The sequence below is a fragment of the Frankliniella occidentalis genome, unplaced genomic scaffold (genome assembly GCF_000697945.3).
Source record: "Frankliniella occidentalis isolate FOCC.00 unplaced genomic scaffold, Focc_3.1 Scaffold143, whole genome shotgun sequence".
In the NCBI taxonomy this organism is placed as follows: Eukaryota; Metazoa; Arthropoda; class Insecta; order Thysanoptera; family Thripidae; genus Frankliniella; species Frankliniella occidentalis.
The window spans coordinates 43,116-65,191 of NW_026267270.1; the positions used below are offsets into that span (position 1 = coordinate 43,116).

General features: G+C 49.2%; 4 protein-coding genes across 4 annotated transcripts in view; 1 reads left to right on the plus strand and 3 right to left on the minus strand.

Annotated features, from left to right (window-relative positions):
* LOC113208710 (uncharacterized) overlaps nt 1–3,936 on the minus strand; it is a gene marked incomplete at its 3' end in the record, with an annotated part of 14,724 nt that extends 10,788 nt beyond the window's left edge. Inside the window, exon 1 of the mRNA XM_052270894.1 lies at nt 3,579–3,936. The remainder of the gene's footprint in view (nt 1–3,578) is intronic.
* On the plus strand, nt 121–1,434 carry LOC113208707 (RING finger protein 225-like). The gene is made up of 3 exons (XM_052270930.1): nt 121–365; nt 461–540; nt 1,024–1,434. The coding sequence occupies exons 1-3, from the start codon at nt 234–236 to the stop codon at nt 1,265–1,267; spliced, it is 456 nt and encodes a 151-aa protein (XP_052126890.1). The 5' UTR covers nt 121–233; the 3' UTR covers nt 1,268–1,434.
* A 63-nt stretch (nt 3,937–3,999) lies between the features above and the next one.
* Nucleotides 4,000–12,105, minus strand: LOC113208715 (glutamate receptor ionotropic, kainate 2-like). The gene is made up of 14 exons (XM_052270920.1): nt 10,593–12,105; nt 9,924–10,079; nt 9,359–9,543; nt 8,975–9,129; nt 8,349–8,490; nt 7,999–8,166; nt 7,749–7,928; nt 7,441–7,668; nt 7,143–7,349; nt 6,459–6,820; nt 6,109–6,307; nt 5,285–5,498; nt 4,726–4,844; nt 4,000–4,537 (listed from the first exon to the last, which is right to left on the minus strand). The coding sequence occupies exons 1-14, from the start codon at nt 10,681–10,683 to the stop codon at nt 4,187–4,189; spliced, it is 2,757 nt and encodes a 918-aa protein (XP_052126880.1). The 5' UTR covers nt 10,684–12,105; the 3' UTR covers nt 4,000–4,186.
* Nucleotides 12,106–12,245: 140 nt separating this feature from the next.
* Nucleotides 12,246–20,290, minus strand: LOC127750157 (glutamate receptor ionotropic, kainate 2-like). Its single transcript, XM_052270919.1, has 14 exons — nt 19,999–20,290; nt 19,722–19,877; nt 18,241–18,425; nt 18,017–18,171; nt 17,794–17,935; nt 17,487–17,654; nt 17,236–17,415; nt 16,895–17,122; nt 16,588–16,794; nt 15,436–15,797; nt 15,017–15,215; nt 13,822–14,035; nt 13,141–13,259; nt 12,246–12,825 (listed from the first exon to the last, which is right to left on the minus strand). Exons 1-14 carry the CDS (start codon nt 20,087–20,089, stop codon nt 12,475–12,477), a joined length of 2,757 nt encoding a protein of 918 aa, XP_052126879.1. The 5' UTR covers nt 20,090–20,290; the 3' UTR covers nt 12,246–12,474.
* Between the last annotated feature and the right edge of the window lie 1,786 nt (nt 20,291–22,076).

Genomic DNA, 22,076 nt, shown 5'->3' on the forward strand with positions numbered 1-22,076 from the left:
CCCCTCCCCCCAGTGTGAGGTGACGCCGTGTCGCCCCGCTCCTGCGCGCGACCTTCACATTGAGTACCTCCGGTTATCTGCGATAGGCCCGTCCCGTATCGCCGCGCGGTCCGACGCGGCACTGGTCGGCCTGGCCGGGTCCCTCTGACCGGCGGCAACCCTCCCGCGTCAGTCAGACGCACCGCCGTGACTGCGCTTCCTCCTCCGCCTCCGCCGCCGCCGCCGCCGCCGCCATGGACTGCGACATCTGCTTCGAGCAGTACAACACGGGGGCCAACACGCCCAAGCTGACGCCGTGCGGGCACACGGTGTGCCTGGTGTGCCTGCAGCGCAGCGACAAGCGCGAGTGCCCCCTGTGCCGCACGGTGAGCGCCGCCGCCCCGCCTCGAGCCCGGCCTCGGCCCCGCGCCCCACCCGACCCGGCCGAGGCGGTCCTCACAGCACTGCTGCTCATTTCCAGGCCTACGTCCCGCACCCCGTGCACCTCGCCACCAACTACACCCTGCTGCGCGTCATGGAGGAGCGCTACGGCGACGACAGGTAGGCGGCTGAGCAGATGTGTGTGTGTGTCTGTGTTGTTTATCGGTGAATCACTCGTCCTGTCGTGCATCACAATAATTAGATCCGTTCGATAGGGTACTGCCCGAGCCCGAGGCTATGGCAATAACAGCCCTCTTAGAAAAATGAGAAGTGGATAAGAACAAACTCACTCATCTCTTTAGTTTACGCGAAACCGGTATGAGAAACTGCACTGTATACAAATCTCTTGCCACGATGACGACAATACCATGGCTACAGGGACGTCGTCATGGGTTTTCTCGTCACATCCCGTATATTGATGACAAGAAAACCCTTGGTGACGTCCCTGTACTGGTGTTTCGTAATGGGATAGCGTGTCACATTTCTAATCTTAAGAATCGTAATTGCTAATGACTCACACGTTATGCAAGAAACGCATTAGTAGTACACTCTGTGGAAGGACACACGTCTCTGGGTCCTCGTTTGACACTCCGTCTCCTGCAGGATCGGCCCCCGCTTGTTGTTCCCGACGCCGCCACCAGTGCCGCCGCCCGTGCCGCCCCCGGACTGGCCGCCCGCCACAGCCACGCCGTCGCCCCCGGAAGGACCCACCGTGATTATCGTTAGGTCCACCCAAGCCCAAGAGAGTTCTGGACAGGGCAGTGACAAGAGAGTCTGTAAGGTTCTTGTCAATGTCGCCGTCCTCATCTGTTTGGTGATTTTCCTCGTGGTGAGGTATTGCCGCTGAAATTTGGACCAACGGCAGCTTCGCAGAGGCTTCCGAGGCTCCGGGTTGGTCGGTGCAAAAGGCTTTCATGTGACATGACGCATGACGCAATCTGTTTGTATGACGTGCGGGAAGGAAGCCAAAAACTGTATGACACACCTGCGATTAAAAATTTAAATAGAACCACAGTCTTTGGATGTTCGACAGTTTTGGCAAGCCTAACAAAACCTTTTGTTTACACATAATGCGCGCTAAGGTCATAAAGTAAAGTTAAGTGAGTGTAGGGTTGCGAAATTAGCGGTAACAATCAATGTTACCGTAAATTACGGTAAAAATCGTAATTTACCGGAAGTTTTGGAAAAATTGGAAAAATTCAATTTGAAGCAGAAAAATTGGCAATATACTATTTCTTGGCGATCGAAATTAGTGTGAACTGTCTAAAAAGTGACGGCATATCCGGTCTTAGCTATACTCATTGGAATATTTGTGTTTTTCATCTTGTTCTCATCAACATCAGTTGTATATAGAGTTACCTTAAGTACACCTATAAAAATCGTTATCTAAAGCTATGCCTTTTAAACGTCAGAATAATGACAAATATGCTATCTGGTCTTTAAAAAGTGACTAAAAAGGTGATAATATGCCATATTTACTATTCCAAATGTGACTTTTGCTTCTGAAAAGTGAGTTTTTAACTCATTTTGTAGGGTTATTATTACCGTTTTTTTTCAACGTTACCAAGCTTTTGGTAAATTACCGTAAATTACCAATTTTTCCGGTAACGTTACCGGTAACATTACCGGCCGTCGCAACCCTAAGTGAGTGGTCAAATAAAGTGACAGTGGGGCTTGACCTACTCGTTCCAAGCTGTAAGCCGGTGCCGGTAACGCCGTTGGTGCGCGCCCCAAAACCGCGAGTTTATCATTAAGTCAAAAATAATGAAAAACCTGCACAAACGCAACGTGATATGTAAAAGTTTCTCCTCGAATTCTTCAAAATAGCAAAACAGCTGCTGACTGTCGCTCTTCTTGGATTGAAGCGCGAACCTGTAGCGTTCTCATTGCGCCGGCGTGCCGTGGGATGCAGAGCTGGAGCGCCTCTGAATGGTTTACCCGACTTGCGCAAGGAGACAAACGGGAAGGAAAAGTTCTTGTTTTTGACGTTCAGGCTTTTTGTTATTGACACTCTGACCCAGTCCACAAAAGTAGAGCCGTATCTCGTGCCTCACCTCCTCAGAAATCACTTGGGGGAAGAAAGAAGAAAAAGAAACAAGAAAAGCACGAAACAAAACGACTACGTCGCTGGAGAGGGGGCCGCAGGGCGTGGGGGGGGGGCAGAGTACAGAGTTCCATCGCGCGCTATGGTTATTATAATCTAATATGAGGTGTACGAAAAATGTAAACACATTGAGGGTTTTTTTGGGGGGGGGCGTGGGTATCACAGCTTATTGTGACTATACGTGTAGTCATGAGGGACTCAATGTGATAACATGCCGATGACTTAGTATATTCCTGGTCAGATATAGATTGTCGACTCTGCGCCCATTCAGCGTTTATGCACACACAGGTTTAGAGGATAGGTTGGGTGAAAAAATCCGCTTATCTAAAACTTGATGAGGAAAAAATGATCGGCGGGCTTCTCGACGGAGTTGTCGTTGCATTTTGAGGCCACGCATGTATGCAATATTTTGCGTTCAATATTGTTTGGAAACAGCCTGTTCGTCAACTAAACCGCGTCCTCATTGTTTCAGAAGATTCAAAGAAACGACGTGGTACACCTTCCGCTTGAAAATACAAAAATTATATACAGGGCCAAGGTCGCACACCCCCATACTTTTTCGCTCACACAGGACTGATAATATTGCATCAAAAATATTAAACATTTAACTGGTATACGACGTAAAAACTACAAAATTGATAGAATATTAATATTACCTACCGGGTGCAACTACTATGAATACGTAGCCGTGTTGCGGGATTGCATACTAAATATGGCCGCAGGGGCCATGGCTCCTTACGGGTGTAAAGAGTAGGCAAACCCGCAACACTGCTGCGTATTCACAGTTACACCCGGTACCGTCCGGTACATTACCAGTAACATGTAATATTCCTTCACACGCAGTAAAGGGGAATAGGCGTACCATCAACAATCGCAATTTAACTCTCCCACAATGCAACTACTAACTACCTATAAGTTGCAAGAAAATGTTAATACCATTATAATACGCAAGGAAAAGGGAAATCAGGAAACAAAAATTAACATGCACCAACCATAAACTTTATATCTTCTTTTAACAGCAATACCTTTTTTTCTTTTTAATTTTACCACTTACCAAACACTTTTGCCTCCAGTGGGAAAAGGGGTTTGCTGTCACAGGGGAGAGGGGGCACACACAGCTCTCGACACAAGCAGAACACTTCTGATAAAAGGGTTGCAATAAATGTGCAAATCCAGTGGGGTGCGAGGCAAGGGGAGCCAGGGGGAAAGGGGGGAGGAGGCAGCGCCGTCGTCGAGCTAGCAGACGACGCGCGCCAGCAGACGACGCGATAGCAGCCGGCGCGGCGGAGCGTGCTGCCAGCAGCGCGTCCCGAGCGACACTGGGCCCGCCAACGCCGCGGCGCTACCCCCTCCGACGTACCCCCACCTACCGACACCGATACCAAAAGCCCACGCCCCTATACCCCCTGCAAAAACACTCTTGCTGCCACCGGATCCGAGGCGAGTGCAGGACCAGGGCAAAACTTGCTCACAAATCGGAACTTATACAATTTATTTATATGGCTTAAATTAGCACAAAAAACAAAATCGTAGAAAAGAATAAAGACACCAATATTAATAATAATAATAATACCCGTCACAATAGTAGGCTGTCTCTTCAGACTAAAAGCAGTGTACTGGCAATGGCAATGTTCACTTTCCCTTGTTTTCATAATAGCGCCCCTAAAAAAGCGGCTCCTTGTGGTTCTGAATGGGGCCCGCCTCGCTGTCGGTGTAGGGAAGTGGCTGAAAGTCCTTCTTTATTTGCTCGTCTTCTACCTTCTTGTCCTCAGACTTGACGGACTTCTTTACCGGCTTTGTGGAGCCGCTCCATTGGAAAATAAACTTCAGTTCCTCCAGGAGCTCTGCGCGGAAGGATGCTACCTCACCACTGTGGCGCTTGGCGGTCAGGTCCCAGACCAGCTCAGCGAAGGCCAGCAGCATGGCGAGGGACACCCCCACGCCCAGGACCAGGAACACCCCACCCATGTTCTCCATACCGAGCTCGGGCTGGCCGCTGTCCTTGTTCGCGGCCTGCGGCATCACAATATATTAAAAGCGGGGTTCTGATAAACGGCAGTCCCCTGCCCTGGCCTTTCACGAAATTCTCTTATTATAGGAACGATTTGAGTGCATTACTGTCGTCAAAATGAGCGCACGAAGACCTTTGTGATCACAATATTGCGTCGTGCGCACAACTCTTGTAATTTGTTGTTACTCACCCCGGAGCACTTGCCGCCGCCGCGCCGCTGTTCCCACCAGCGCGTCCGCAGCTCCGACAGTTTGCCGCTCTCCTGCAGCTTCACCACTCCCGCGGACAGTGCGGACCTGTACGGCGCGTCTGTGGGTGGGGCAAAAGGGTTGGGGGTTTAATGCAATCAAAAAGCATTTACAATCAAAATGGTAAATTTACAAGCACAGGCTAGTTCGAAATTGTAGTGGTATTGAAATCGAAACTATTTCGAAATGGTGGAATGAACGTCGAAACGATGTAGTACTGATATGAATAATTTCTCAGTGGGTGCGTATCGCAGTATTAAACGGGTGGGTCCGATGACCCTGAACACAGGTGCGGGTAGGATGCTGTAACCGAATATTCGGCCGTTTGAAAACACTGGCGACAAGCATCGACGAGCATGATTGTGATTGTGTACAAGTACAACGCATTTTATAAATAGTACATTAAACAACATACTGTACATCTATGAACATATTTTTGTGAACATATTTATAGTGAATAAACGTGACAAACGCAGCCTGCGTTCCTCCAGCTTGACTTACTCTTGCGCATGGCGATACCGTAGCCCTTCTCGTCGATGTTCTGTCCCACCTGGCGGACTTCGCACTCGCGCTGCGCCTGGTACTCGATGGAGGAGGACTCCATAAAAAAGGCGAACGCGCCACCCGAATCCATGACTCGTTTTACTCCAGGAAGATTGTCGGACACCTTTTCCATGTTCGCATACAGCTGTTTGAAGATCGGATCCTCCGACCCCTGGGGGGCAATAGACACTACTTATAGGCAAACTGTAGTATACTTGATTAACAACCAACTTCACACCACTAACTGCACTTTTGCAATAACCTATTTAACTGAATGCCTGCATGTGCCGAAAATGAAAAGTGATTAAGCGCATTATTGGCATTTGTGTTCCCATTTTAAGTCTTACTTTTCACGATTTAGTAAAATACGAGTTTGCGCAATACTATAGTTGGCAATTCTACCGTGTGTTAGGGCAACGACACAACATTGTTGCGGGCTTGAATGCCCAAGGTGCCATAGCGCCTTACGGGTGGAGCGAGTAGGCAAACCCGCATCCTGTTGTGCCGTGGTCCTGAAACATGGTACAGGGATAGAACGAACAATTTGAAAAGTATGAACTTAAAAAAGCCGTCTAGTGTATTTTGACTAACGGAGGAAGAAGAATAGCGGGTAGAACATTAAGGGTACTGATTGGCCGAGCGCCTACCCCTACTACTGGCGTGACGTAGAAGGCGTGACGCTCTCGACCAATCGGTAACGTTTATGTTCTACCCGCTATTCTTCTTCCTCCGTTAGTCGAAATACACTATTACAATACGATGTATATCATAACTATGCATACCGCAAAAAAGTTCCAGGTCGAGCCCGGAAACTTTGCGCCGTATTTGATCTTGTTCTGGTTCAGCAACTGTTTAGGGTCTGAAATGAGTTCCTGGGTAGGCACCACAGTAAGGAAGGCGGCCAGGTTGGCTGTGTAGGATGACACCATGATGAGAGAAAAAAACCACCACATGCCGGCGACCATCCTCGTAGACGGCGCACTGGAGAAATCAAACAAAAACAACAAAAAAAAGGTTTTACGAAGAGCAGGCGCATTCTAGCTAGATGTACAACATTAGCTGTTCCATATGGGCCACGAGCACAATAGCAGGCTATATTTGTAGTACCTAAAACGATAACGTAAACACTTACATTGGTGCAATTTCGGAACCTTGCTGCATAATAGCTCCAATAGTAAACCAGAAAGCGTTGAGCATGCTGAACTGGTTCTCGAGCTCTTCGGGCTCTTCGATGCATGGATACGGGTTGGTCCACTCGGCCGGCGTGATCCTGGCCATGATGTACATCTCCACGGACACGACGACATAGGCGGCGAGCAGATACACCCATACCTCGCTCGAGAACGGATCCAAGAAGGAGAAGAGGCTGGGCTGCATCTGCTTCGGGACGGTGTGCAGCAGCCCGATGCCCAAGTTCATGAACGGTGCAGTGAAATCTACCCCAAGCGCGCGGTTAGCGGTTATGGTCAGATCCGTTATGGCAAGGTCAGCTTCCTGTTTGAAACAATTTTGAAAAGTAAGCAGTGGGAGGTAAAATGAAAGAACGAATGAATGAACGGACGAACGAATGAATGCGGAATAGCTGTCATCAAGTACAAAGAAGTAAAACACTTATTCACGGGGCAACAAAAATCGATTCATGTCGATTTTTCATCTCCATGAGAGAGAAGAAAGATATCGTGGAATTTCGTCTTGCTTATTCCTCATTCCGCCACCGATATTTCGGATGAGGGTGGACTCGAGAACGCACGTTGGTTCGTCTCGTTACCGCTTTGGGGGGACTCCGTGAGGGATGCCATGTTGGTAGGTGACTCACCCCTTTCTGCACCTGGCCCAGCATGCCGGTGCATCTCTCAGTGATGTTGTCGCACTCCCCGAACGACATGCCTGGCTGATGGATGAAGGTGTAGTTGAAGCCCAGATTCAGCGCTAGCTCCTTAATCAAGTCGATACAGAAGCCCTCGTAGCGGTCGTTGCCCGTCAGTATTGTGGCCGTTTCTTGAAGCATGTTGTAAGGCTCTGACTGACATTGAAGGTTGGTTGTGGGAAGTCGATCGAGCAACAATGGCTCACGTTTGCGTATTTATCACAGACAATATGCGCTTGTTACTCACTATGGCAATCTGGACTCTGAAGGTCATGTTGCGCACCGTCTCCAGTACCCGGCGCTGGTCCTCCTTCGCGCGCTCGATGCGCGTTAGGTTGAACGTGTTAAGATCTACGTTGCCGATTGTAACGGTGCTCTCCCCGGCGGGACTGAGCTCCACGATGTCCAGCAAGTAGTCAGTGCGAAATCCTTGGTTGTCGAACCGAAGGGTACCCGTGAGCCCCTCGATCTCAGTCTAAAACGGAAAAGATCGACGTACAGGCAGCTGTTGCCGTCAATCCCTCACGGCAACAGGCAACAACAGAGAATACGTACCGTTCTCATGAAGTTGAGGAGGCTGAAGCCATGGTCCCAGCTGGCCAGGCCGCGCTCGCCGGGCTGGTCCTTCTTGTCGTCACACTCCAGCGCAGGCAGCTCCACCATCCTGCTCTGGTCCAGCCGCTCCAGGGCGCGCGCGAATAGATGCACCGCGTCCCACATGAGAGCTGGGCCCATCTGCACACCACAAACCAAGTCTATACCGCGTCAAAACTCAGCAACACGTGATAACTCCAGATTAATTTACCTTAAGATTTTCGGGCTCGAGGTCTGAGGTATCGCCCGCCATAGCCGCAGCAGAGGCCCAGGCTTCTACGGCGCTCTTCACCAGCGGGCTGTCCGGGCGCACGATGCGCAGGCCTGTCATGTTGGTGCCGGAGTACCGGTACGGCTCCAGGTCTAGAGTATGGAAGTCCTGTGGAGCCGAGAGCGAGATGAAGTGAGAAAGAGGGGAGAGGAGAGAAAGAGGGGAGAGAAAGAGAGGAGAGAAAGAGAGGAGAGAAAGAGAGGAGAGAGAGAGAGAGAGAGAGAGAGAGAGAGAGAGAGAGAGAGAGATACGTTATCTGCCTTGCTTTAATCCCTGTCACTTCAGCTCACCAAATTGGTAATGATGTAGTTAAAGTTCTTGCCCATGACGCCAATCTGCTGCGCCTGGGCCAGCGCGTCTTTCAGTGTGTTGATACCGCAGTCGATGATGATATTTTTCACATTGTCGTGGAGGAGCTCTCTGAATACGGGCCTGCCAACAAGAAGAGCTTTCAGCAACCATCCGGATCGCGACCATGCATGGTTTGGGACAGGTGGGGGATTGTCCTTCGAAGCCAACTCGAAGGTACGCAACTCCCTGCACCGGGTGATTCAGAGCACGCGCCAACGTGTTGCGGGTTTGCCTATCCTCGACTCGGCGGGCGCACGGGTGAGAGGTGAAGAGTGGACCCCTCTCCACCTCACCTCTCACCCGTGCGCCCGCCGAGTCGAGGATAGGCAAGCCCGCAACACGGCGGCGCGTGCTCTGAATCACCCGGTACAAACCCACTGAAAAAGTAGGAAACCATAATATAGAACCCCCACTGGAATTGCACACTTGCATTTCCAGTTCCCCCTCCCCCGGCTAGCAGTCGGACCTTAAACAGCACCTAGAGTCGCCGCGCCGGCCGCGCAAACGGCGGGGTGTGGCGCGGTAATCCACGACGACCGCGAGCTTGCATCAGGCGCCCACTCACTTCATGTCTTCGAGAGGGAGCTGGCGCACGGTGACGGTGGGGCCCCTGGGGTCGTACTTCTCCAGCAGCCGGGTGACCCTCACCAGGCTGTCATCATCCTCGTAGAGTATGGTGTAGTCCTTCCACTCGTAGGCGTCCGTCAGCCGAACCAGGATCTGGGAGCAGGCGTTGAAATGAGACCGACGTACCACTGGCTGGTGGTAGGCGAGCTGATGTGTGTCTGTTAAATGCTGTGGCTGTTCTTGCTTCCTGAGGCCATCTGCCCCAACACTGTTTTAGTGCTGAATAAAACCCTTTGCGGGCTCATCTTTGCCTGTGATTAGTGCAATTATTCTGACGCATTTTAATATACAATGGTGTCGGCGAAGAATGTAGTTTACCCACCTCAGAGAAAGTGTTATGGTGTGGGTGTAGGTTGATGGAACACGTCTCTCTGTTGAGGTAAGGGTTGAAGAGCGTCTGGATGTGCGGGACCTCCATCGTGTCGCACACGGCCTGCACCTCCGGGGTGGTGGTGGCCGAGCTGGGCCCGAAGATGCCCGCCAGCCCCCCTGACATCAGCTCGCACACTGCCACCAACAAAGACATGTATGACTATTTGACAACGCTAAAATATGAGTCAAATTTCTACGCCAATTTCCTTATCCTCCCTGGATATGTAGACAAATGGTGCCTGTCTGAATCACTAGAAACACACCGACAGAACTTCCCACAGGGAATTCCCTGTTTTTAAAAACAAGTCTATATTTAAAGTATAGCAGAATGGCACTGCTAAACTTTTGGTTACCTTTGTTGTTGCGGAATGACAACTTTTGTTGGGTTCTTAAGACTGTAGATGCACGAAAACCTTAGCTCAAGGCACAAAGATTTCCCTATCAGCGTGAGATTTTCGAGTCATTAGGCATTAGGCGTTGCAAGGGCTTTCTCAAGTTTTATTGTACTGACTCACCCATTTTGGTCGTGTAGAAGCTGTCCCACTGTGGGACCTGGATGGGTTTTGCAACGAGCTCCACATCGGGAAGGATCGAGTCATCGGCATTGATGGCAGCCACGGCGCGGGCGAAGGCGATCCCAACGTCGTGCTCCGTGGACTCAAAAAGTCCTCCTGCAAAGAGCAGTAGGTTTGATTATACTGTTTACACACAAGTAATCACACCACACAACTATATTTAGTTATACATATGAACACACATGATAATAACTCTCCGGCAATTTCTAATCACAACTATTATTCGACGAGAACTCGAGCGAGAAACCGATTTAGACAGCGGTTAAATGTTTAGATGTTTGGCGTCGACGATGCACAAAAGATAGTTATATTTTAGACAGCACACTCATAAAATAAGTGTTCAACTTCTTAAAACTTGTAAGTGTAAGATGAGTATTTGCAAGCGTGCAACTCCTCTGTTAAGAACTATTTACAGTGAGCGTTCAACGTTTAGCGCAAGAGTTGCACACTTTCTTGCAACTGCATTGCACACCTCCCGTGTTAAACACTTGCAAGTGTAAAAACTACGGAGTAAGACACTTAGTGAAATCCCACGATTCGTTGAAAGCTTCGATTCACAAATGAACGTCGATTGGACGTCGAATCAAAAAATAATCAGTATTCGCTCACCGATATGGACCTGCTGCGGTAGGCTCGCCACCCTTGGGGCAGCGGCGAGGCACACGCCGAGCACGAGCGTGAGGAGCTTGAGCTGCCCCATGGCGTCCTGGTGCTCGTGCTCAGCTCAGCACTGTGCCGCTAGCCACAGCCACCACTCCGGGACGGGCGGCTGCTCCCTCAGAGGGACAGCAGCGGTGACGAGCCCTCCTTTTTGACGTGGAGCTGCAGGATGCATTGGCCAGTCAGTCCCGGGCGCGCGAGGAGTCTCTGCAACACGCGGGTGTGCGTCTCCTGCACGCGTGCGCGCGACTGACGCGGCCGGTGGCGTGCCGGGACGTGGTGCGACGCGGCGTGGCGTGCGTGCCACAAAAATAGACTTGGGGAGGGGAAGCTTTTAACGACAAGACAGGAGGCGGCGAGCAGCTCAGCTGGCTGTCAAATGTTGGGTACCGGTTTGTTTACTTGTTGTATTTTCACTGTGTTTGCCTCGATGTTTGCACATATTTCGACAAGCTGGGCAACATAGAACGACGCATCGTGTCCAGGCCGATACAATTCGGGATGTGTTGTCTTTGGTCTCAAATCATTTCGAGCGAGCTTTTGTTAACTTGGTCGGTGGATTAAAAAGAGGAACAGCATAATTAAAAAAAAAAAAACGTTTCGTCGCGGTATAATAACAATACTTTGCTTGCTTTCTGTGCTTCGCTTGTTTGATTTTAATGGTCCAACGGACATTTTAAACACACCGACGGTCATGAGTACACACCGGAAACATAAGTGTGTGAATGTCACTTACTTGTAGGTGTGTGAACGCTTTTCGCACAGGTGGAGGCACAAGTACCGTACGTGTGAATTTTTTTTAAAAAATCGCAACTTTACTCCCTTAAGTGTATTAACGAATAGGGATTTACACAGCTACAGGTGTGAAGTGCGCGACGTTCACACACTTCCATTTCAAGTGAGTACCATATTGATAGTAGTCGGTGCACTATCACCTCTCTCTTCTGACCCCCAGGCAACCTACGACCAAACCTCACAGGAGTGGTATGAAGGCGACCAGTAAGGACCAGCAGCAGATGTTGGAGTTACATGATGAAGGGGGCAGGGGAGGGAGGGGGGCAGAAGATACGCTCCGCCTCTGACTCTGGGTGGCCGGGGTAGCGCCGCTGCGGCAGCGCCACACCCCTCGAGGCACTCTCCGCCTCGCCAATGCCGCGTGCAGTGGCAGTGAGTTGGACCCCTGCAGACCACAGGATAGGCAAGCGCCCAACTCCAGTGCACCCATGGCGGCATGTTGCCTAACTATCAGGCGGTTCCATTAAGTAACCGCAGTGTGTCGCGAAGTCTCTTACCCGAGTCGTGGTCTGGTATCTACCCTTGTGTTTCTCTTAAAGATGAAAATGTTCACTTGTACAGAGAAAAATTGTGGCTTTCAAGAAAAATGTTACATTCTTAGCTGATGGCGTACATTTGACACTGAATTAGAGAACAACAAAATATACAATGTACTAATGTAAGGTTTTAGACAGCTTGTACGTTTAGAGCCAGGACGATGACGGGCGTGGGTGTTAAGCTGCGCTGTCGCCCACCCCCATCACATTTAGAAAACCGCATACGGCCCCCTTTCCCTCAGCAAAGAGTGAGTTTTCTCAAAGGCAAAAATTTCCAGGCCAGTCCGACTTTTAATCACATCGCATTTTTTCTACAAAAATAAATAAAAAATAATGCACAACACTTAGCTATTTGAACTAAAATTCGTCCTTCTTTTTCCGCTTAAGTCATCTGCGTTTAAAGTCCGTTCCTTTTGCGGAACTTTTTATTTTCAGCAGAGGGTTTTTCCAGACTATAATCAGTTAAGACACCATTTACAGTGGTGTGTGGTGTGACGCCGCTAGTAAAGCGGCTCCTTGTGGTTCTGTATAGCGCCCTCCTCGCTATCGACCACGGCGTAGGGGCTGAGCGGCTGGAACTCTTTCAGCGCGTCCTCGATCTGCTCCTCGTCGGACTTGGCGGACTTCTTGACGGGCTTGGTGGAGCCGCTGCACTTGAGGATAAACTTGAGCTCTTCCAGCAGCTCCGCGCGGAAGGACGCCACCTCGCCGCTGTGGCGCTTGGCGGCCAGGTCCCAGAGCAACTCGGCAAAGGCAAGCAGCACGGCGAGGGACACGCCCACCCCCAGGACCAGGAACACGCCGCCTACATTGTCCAGACCGAGCTCGTCCGAGCTGTCCGCTTCCGGGGCCTGTGGGAGGGCACGGTACACAGGGTGAGAAAACAGCTCCATTAAAACTCACCTTAAAGGTTTGGCGGACACTGCAAACCCAGACTCTCACTCTATGAGTAAGTGCGTCTGACCCAACCAAATTTTAGTGTCCTGGTGTACGCCGCCCGAGCCGTCCCCAATGGCTGGCTCTTAGGTATACGTCCCTGATCCGGAGATGGCCGAGGGCGTCTCACCAGGAGAGCAGGCCAGGTCATGTAGATGTACTACGCAGGCGCGTGACAGAATGCGAAGCTCGTCACGTGAGACGTGATCTGACTATTTGTTATTGCTTACCCCGGAGCACTTGCCGCCACCGCGCCGCTGTTCCCACCATCGTGTCCGGAGCTCCGACAGCTTGCCGCTCTCCTGCAGCTTGACGACGCCGGCGGACAGCGCGGACCTGTAAGGCGCGTCTGGGGCAAACGGGTAGGGGATTAACGCAACGACGAAAAGAGGTATGCAGTTGCTTTCAATGCCGTTTGCTCGTTAACAAATCAAAAGACAATTTTACATTAAAAACACAAGTAGCACATACACTACTGGGATGATGCCTCTTCTGAGTTGCGAAAAACAGAATATCTGCTCTGGTTGTCTTAAAATGTGGTACCACATAAGTGCTATGAGGATTGAGGTACGAAAGCGCTGCACTACTAGATTAAGTGTGCGTGGACGTGCAAGGGCTAAACGTTGCGATGTACACTTTTTATCGTTTGACGAAGGTTTTTGAATACTAAAAAGTGTGGCAGTAATGTTGAATACGTAAAGATGTTGATCTTTTGGGCTGGCCGTGCAGCTTTGGGCCATTTCAGGCACTTAAAAGTGTTTAAATTTGCTGTTACTTTAAGGTATTCAAATTTGCAGTCCAACACATGCGTTAAAGCGCACAGCATTGAGCGAAATATTTAACATGCCAGTAGTTGCACACTTTTTTTCGGTATTCGAGCAGAGAAACTCCAGGGAGACGGTGGAACTTACTCTTGCGCATGGCGATGCCGTAGCCCTTCTCGTCGAGATTCTGCCCCACCTTGCGCACTTCGCACTGGCGCTGCGCCTGGTACTCGATGGACGAGGACTCCATAAAGAAGGCGTACTCGCCTTCTGACTTGATGACCCGTTGTAATCCTTGCTCGTTGTCCTCGTCCTTTTCCAGGTTCGCAAACAGCTGTTTGAAAGTGGGGTCCTCTGTCGCCTGCAGAGCAAGGAACACTTCATGTAGTTCATCTAAACAATCGACTACCGCTTACTGTAACGAAAATTTAACGCAATAAAAACGTATTTTTGCACGCCTGAATATCACGGAAAAAAAAGATTCGCTGAGTCAGCTAATATATTGACTGGTATCTGGACAGACAAGCACATAAACTTCTGTAACCACTATATTGTCTACTCTAATCAATCATTTGCTGTGCCAGTCAAAGATAAGTTGTATGAAGTAATGATTAGCCTGCATCAGGAAGGTAGACCTCGACTGATTTAGGTAAGGCATAAGCTCTTACAGCTAATTTTTGACTGGCACAGCCAATGATTGATTAAAGTAGACAATATAGTGGTTACAGAAGTTTATGTGCTTGTCTGTCCAGATACCAGTCAATATATTAGCTGACTCAGCGAATCTTTTTTTTTCGTGTAATCCGGCACGGCATAACCAGGAACAAAAAGACAGCGCATGCCTACATGTTAACCAGGCGCGTATTAAGGGGGGGGGGGGGGGCGATCGCCCCCCCTGTGGGCCACTAGATAGCCGCCTGAAGGTAGGCAATTTGACCTACAAAACCCCTGTATGTAGGCAACTTTCGATGCACCGCCCCCCCTGTCCGCGCCCCCCCTTAATACGCCCCTGATGTTAACAAGGCCCATCATAAGTATATTTGATAACTGCCCTATGTTATTCACACTGTAAACACAAGTGTGTACATAGTGAACTCTTCCTTGTGTGTACTTGAAAGCACACACAAAGAAAGGTGTGCATGGTATGGTGCCCACAAGGAAGTGCGTGCCACATAGCGTAGGACTATAGCAAGTACACACTTCCAAGTGTGCGCCAAGCATGTACACACTTCCTAGTGTGTGCAATGCCTTACATGTGCTTCCAAGTACACACAAGTAAGAGTGTACTACGTACACGCTTGGGTTTACAATGCAATATTTATGAACACCGAGAATGGGTTACCGCGAAAAAGTTCCAGGTTGCACCGTCAAACTTTGCGCCGTATTTGATCTTGTTCTGGTTCAGCAACTGTTTCGGGTCTGAGATGAGCTCCTGGGTAGGCACGACAGTGAGGAAGGCGGCCAGGTTGGCCGTGTAGGACGACACCATGATGAGAGAGAAAAACCACCACATGCCGGCGACCATCCTCGTAGATGGCGCACTGGAGAGACCAAACAAAAAAGGGTTTTACGAAGAGCAAGCGCTTTCTCACTAGATGTAAAACATATTATCTGTTCCATATGGGTCACGAGCACAATAGCATGATACATTTGTAATTTATCTAAAACGTTCACAGGAACACTCTGGAAAACTTAAGTTTCGTACACTCTGACAGTTGAAACTGTCATACTGTACGACACTTGAGTTTCCAGAACACTTACATTGGAGCGATTTCGGAACCTTGCTGCATAATAGCTCCAATCGTAAACCAGAAGGCGTTGAGCATGCTGAACTGGTTCTCGAGCTCCTCCGGATCCTCGATGCACGGATACGGGTTCGTCCACTCGGCCGGCGCGATCCTGGCCATGATGTACATCTCCACGGACACGACGACATAGGCGGCGAGCAGATACACCCACACCTCGCCAGAGAACGGATCCAGGAAGGAAAAGAGGCTGGGCTGCATCTGCTGCGGGACGGTGTGCAACAACCCGATGCCCAGGTTCATGAACGGTGCAGTGAAATCCACGCCCAGCGCGCGGTTTGCGGTTATGGTCAGATCCGTTATGGCAAGGTCAGCTTCCTGTTCGAAACCATACACCAAAATCAGGAATTTTTCCCCCTAGAAAATCGTTTTCTTGAAGCAATGCGAAGTTGCCGGGGTATACTCCGCGTGCTACGGGTGCTCTGGAGACTTAAGTGCCTTACAGTACGGTGCTACAGTTATAAGTGCAATACCATGAGTATCGCTGTTAAAACTGTAACCAGACCGTATCAAACTTCCAACTGTAGTACTGTACTGATACTACACTTTTAAGCGTGAGGGTACATGTGTGTAACTACAAACTTTTAAGCTTTTCGGTGTGGTTAACCTATGAATTTTTAAACCTGTGAGTAATTTCGTAAAATATTAGGTAAATTGCACATTTGCATTACGTTAAAAACAATCATGTCCACACAGAGAAAGTAGCCTTCCGTAGGGGTGTGCGAACAGTTCGAATCCGAATCGAATCGAAACAAGGTAGATTCGATTCGGTTCGAATGCGAATTAAATTTCCAAAATCTCGAACTCGAATTAATACCACCAAAGTCAACCAAAGTATAGCATTTTTCGGTAGAATACCGCACTTTTTAATCAATTTATTCAGAATTTGGTTCAAATCCGAAGCGAATCGAATACAAATTCGATTCGATTCGGGGGAAAAAAATCGATTCGATTCGGCCTGAAAATGGAGTGGTTCGCACACCTCTAGCAGTCCGTGGGCAGTATTCATCTTGCGTGCAATTTAGTTTCGAAAACACGCATCTCGTTACATACGCACGCCGGTTTTACAAGCATAGGCCTCCGTGGAATGGCGTATGTTGGTTCTCACCCCGTCCTGCACCTTGCCTAGCATTCCGGTGCATCTCTCAGTGACAGCATTGCAGGACCCATACGCGTTGTCTGGTTGCTGTACGAAGGTGTAGTTGAAGCCGAGCTGAAGCGCAAGCTCCTTAATCAGGTCGATACAGAAGCCCTCGTAGCGGTCGTTGCCCGTCAGTTTTGCAGCTGAGTCTTGCAGCATGTTGTAAGGCTCTGACTGGAATGAAACTTTGCCGAATGTTGGTGGTCGATCAAACAAAGGAACAGGTGCCCCTATTTCTCCCATTAGCATCGGGCAAGAGTCATTCGTTACTCACTAGAGCGATCTGCACTACAAAGGTCTTGTTGCGCACTGACTCCAGTTCTCGGCGCAGATCATCCTTAGCGCGCTCGATCCGCGATAGGTTAAACGTGTTAAGATCTACGTTGCCGATTGTTACGGTGCTTTCCATGTCGGGGCTGAGCTCCACGATATCAAGTGAGTAGTCGGTGCGGATGCCTTGGTTGTCAAATCTTAGTGTACCTGTCAGCCCCTCGATCTCAGTCTGAAAACGGAAAAAAAGGACGCAAATCTTGCCATCATTTCCTCTCCTCACGACGAGACCACCGAGAACGTGCAAGGACGTGATTCGACCCTCGGATTCCGCTGGCGTCGTACCGTTCTCATGAAGTTGAGGAGGCTGAAACCGTGGTCCCAGCTGGCCTGTCCGCGCTCGCCGGGCTGGTCCTTCTTGTCGTCACACTCCAGCGCAGGCAGCTCCACCATCCTGCTTTGGTCCAGCCGCTCCAGGGCGCGCGCAAACAGATGCACTGCGTCCCACATGAGAGCTGGGCCCATCTGCACACCATCGGTTAAGTCAAAATTGCGTAAAAACCCAGCAACCCCCTGAAACCCCCAAATTAATTTACCCTAAGGTTTTCGGGCTCTAGGTCTGAGGTATCACCCGCCATGGCCGCAGCGGAGGCCCAGGCCTCTACGGCGCTCTTCACCAACGGGCTGTCCGGGCGCACGATGCGCAGACCTGTCATGTTGGTGCCGGAGTACCGGTAGGGCTCCAGGTCTAGAGTATGGAAGTCCTGTGGAGCCGAGAGAGAGGGAGAGAGAGAGAGATAAAGCGAGAGAGAAATGGGGTAGAGCATCAATACCCGGGTGTGGGAGAACCATGGCCATAGGAAACTGGCGTCATGTCCCAACCCCTGTTGCTTCGAAGCTCACCAAATTCGTGATGATGTAGTTGAAGTTCTTGCCCATGACGCCAATTTGCTGCGCCTGAGCCAACGCGTCCCTCAGCGTGTTGATATTGCAGTCTATTATGATGTTCTTGACATTATCGTGGAGGAGTTTCCTGAAGACCGGTCTGTCAACACCAAAAGCTCTCAGTCTGAGGTGCGAAAACAATTGCCCACGCGACGAATGCGATCTTGCGTCGATCACTCACTTCATGTCATCGGGAGTAAGTTGACGCACGGTGACAGTGGGGCCTCTGGGGTCGTACTTCTCCAGCAGCCGGGTGACTCTCACTAGGCTGTCATCGTCCTCGTAGAGAATGGTGAAGTCCTTCCACTCGTACACGTCCACCAGTCGTACGAGGATCTGGGAGAAGATGTTGGGTTGAAAAACTGGTTAGCACCGCGTTTCTCACGAAGAATGTGATGTACCGACCTCGGCGAAAGTGGTGTGGTGTGGGTGCAGGTTGATGGAACACGTCTCCCTGTTGAGGTAAGGGTTGAAGAGCGTCTGGATGTGCGGGACCTCCATCGTGTCGCACACGGCCTGCACCTGCGGGGCGGTAGACGCCGAGCTGGGCCCGAAGATGCCCGCCAGCCCCCCTGACATCAGCTCGCAGACTGCACAATCAAGAAACGACGGATAAGTATATTTTTCACAGCCAAATGTAAGACACATTTCTGTGGATATTCCTCTTATTCCCCTTAGAAACAAATTGCCACAATTTGCACGTGCGCTGATAAACTAAATGTGGAACTGCTAAACACTTGTAAGTGTGCAACAGCAAGATGCATACTTGTAAGTGTTCAACTTGGTCCGCGTGCAGTTGTAAGTGTGCAACTCCTCTGTTGAGCACTTACTGCAACTGCACAGTGAGCATTCAATGTAGGAAAGTGTTCAACAGAGGAGTTGTACACCTGCAAGTGCACAACCACGGAGTTGCATACTTGAAGGTGCACAACTACAGAGATTTACACTTGCAAGGGAACAACAGCGGAGTTGCACACTTAATAGAATTTAACTAGCATAGGGGTGCACACTTACGAATGTTCAGCAGTAGTAGCACATTATTAGGGCGCCTCATACCGTCGCTGAAAACACACTCGCGCACGGCTTGATCTTTAGAGCATGCCCAACTGCTATTTGAAGGAGCACAAGAAAGATACCTTCCGAGATTTTCATGCCGTTACCCTGAAGACGCTTTCCAGAGTTGAGCAGCAAATTGCATAGGCACATTATTTTAACAGTACCGGGAATTTTAGAACGGACTGCGGATGCCGGAGAGTTGGGGGTTTGCCTATACTGTACAAAATGGTCGTTGAAAAACAAAAATTGTTTGGATGGCACTGGTGTTGAAAAACACCAAAGTTGTTTTGATAAAAAAGGAACAACATTTCTTTTTTTATGACCACGTGACCAAAAAATCGTCACTAAAAATACATTCTGTCGAATAAAAACATACTGGTTGAAAAACATTTGTAATTTTACAATTTTTGTAACACAACTGAAAGATCATTCATCACAAAACTTAGCGACTGCAAAGAATTTCTGAAGAAATTTGCTGCTAAGTTACACCACAGTTGAGTCGCACCTTCACTGTTAGTAGATTTCGTAATTTTACGATAAAATTCCTCACGAACAGTTCGTATTCTGCTTATACGAACAATGTTCGTCAAATCCAAAAATACGAACTGTTCGTAGGCAATAAACAAATTGTTCGTAAATTTATAGACGCACACTTGTTGACAGAGGTACACAATGACATAGATAACTTACATATCTAGGAAGAATTACGAACTTTTAGTCATTTAACAAGTATTTGTTATCTAAGCGATAGCGAAAAGTTCGTGTATAAAATTTAACAGGTGTTTGTTCGTTAATTTACGATAAAATCCCCTACAGTGTTGCTGACTCACCCATTTTGGCCGTGTAAAAGCTGTCCCACTGTGGAACCTGGATTGGCTTCGCAACAAGCTCCACATCTGGCAGGATCGAGTCATCGGCGTTGACAGAAGCCACGGCGCGGGCGAAGGCGATCCCAACATCGTGCTCCGTGGACTCAAAAAGACCTCCTGCAAAAAGCAGCTCAGTTTTATCAGAGGAGCGCGTTGTTGCAATCAAAATCACCACTGTGTGTGCTGTTGAGCATCGATTATCTGAACTGATCGCTTGCACTAAAAGTGACCCACTCACCGATGTTGACCTGCTGCGGCAAGCTCGCCACCCTTGGTGCGGCGGCTAGGCACGCACCGAGCACGAGCATGAGGAGCTTGAACTGCTCCATGGCGTCCCGGTGCGCAACTCAGCAATGCGCAGCTAGCCACTGCTCCGCGCCGAGCGGCTGTTCCGTCAACACAACAGCAACGGTGACCAGCCCTACTTTTTGGCGTGCAGCTGCAGGAGGCATTGGATAGTCCCAGGCGCGCGAGGAGGTCGCGCAGCCCGCGGGTGTGGGCCTCTTGCAGGCGTGTGCTCGACTGGGACGCGACTTGGCGTGAGGGCCACAAATAGTCTCGTGGACGGGGAGGGGGACTTCGTGCGGCCCTGTGCATTATTTTTTTGCAGCAAGCCAGTGGTCAAAATAAAAGGTGTCGCGAGGCGGAAGCGGTAACCCCATTGAGAAATAAACGAACGAAACGACGTATAATCAACGTTTTGAAGTGGGTTTAAAAATTGCCGATTTCTAATGTCGGACGCGGGAACGTCATTTCTGTCAACTGTATATTACGGGATCACGGTAAAAATAGTTTTCGTTTTCGTAAAGATCTGCTTGGATGCCATAGGCGTTCCCCAATAAGATCCACAACCGGGTCTTGAAATACAAGAATTTTTTTTCACCGTGATGTAAAGTGAATACTCGTGAATTCGTGGCAAAGTTGTCACTGCGGGCATACTAGTGAATATTGAGATGAATACAAGGGAGTATATTAGTAGAGAAAATAAGTGACTGATCATGATGTTATCGGCCCCTTTTGGTCGAAACGAGCAATATGTATGGTTGGTCCGCGAAATCGACGTCTCACGGAATGAAACACATCAATACTGCCAATACTGGAAGGCGTAGAACAAAGGCGGCAAGAGTGGCCAGCGGGATGATGGAATTGCCGGATGGTTTAAGTGCGGTGTAGGGGGAGGGGCGGCGGCGGTGACGGGCCGGTTGCCCTTACGTCTCTAGTGCCTAAAAAGTAGTCAATTTGTGCTACAAAACCTCTGCATGTAGGCAACTCACGGCAAATCACACACTGTTGGAAATTATATCGTAATTTCACAAAAAATGTCCAGTTAATGTTTCTACACAAACTCTTCGTAATTTTAAAGTAAGTAACGAATACATTCGTAAAATGATGAACAGTTCGAAACTCGGTTGTTGTCCTAAATGAACGATCCTAGACGCAAGGATTTTAAAAACAAACATTCTAGCATCCTGATCAATTGACACAATAAATTGTGATGTCGCGAATAGTTTGTTTTATACCGCTACGCACAGTTCGTAACCAAAACTTACGAATAATACTCGTTTTTCAATTACGAATTATTCGTGACAGATTATCGTGAAATGACGAAATTCGTTAACAGTGCAGGCTGTCAGCCAGACCTTAAACCTGGCATACATCTACCTTCGCCTGCGGCGCTGACACCTGAGTCGGGTAGTGCAAAAATGTACACAAAGATACGGGCCTCCGGCCGTCAACGGCCCGTCACTTCGACTAGGCATGCAGGTTTGTACATTTTTTTGCTTATTTTGGTCAAAAATACTCTCAAGCGCCTCAACGGTTTGAGCTAGAGCAAAACGGACAAATTTTCCTCCAACGGACTATACTTTGATGAGTTATCCCCTAGGAAACCATAAAAAAATATTTTTCAAAAAACGTCATTTTTGGGACCCGTTGTTTTTGATTTAAAAAAAATCTAATTTGTGAGCTAGAATGCTCATCTTTGAACTCGATCTGTCTTTTCATAACACAAAACGAGTCTGAAAATCCCAGGTCGCTAGCTCAATTCGTTCTCGAGTTATCGTGCGGACAAACAGACAGAAAAAGTTTTTCCGATCAGACGGAGTAATAGGCTTCGCTAATCGCTCAGCCAACAAGTTAGAAATAAGGGTGATGGTTAAAACGATGGCTTGTTCAGGATAGTCGGGCTGAGTATATACGCTCCGCCTCTGACCCTGAGCGGCCGGGGTAGCGCCACTGTTACGGCGCCATCCCCTTCGAGGCGCTCTCCGCCTCCACCCCCGGCTCCATCCCGGCAAGTAGTATTGCCATTTGTTG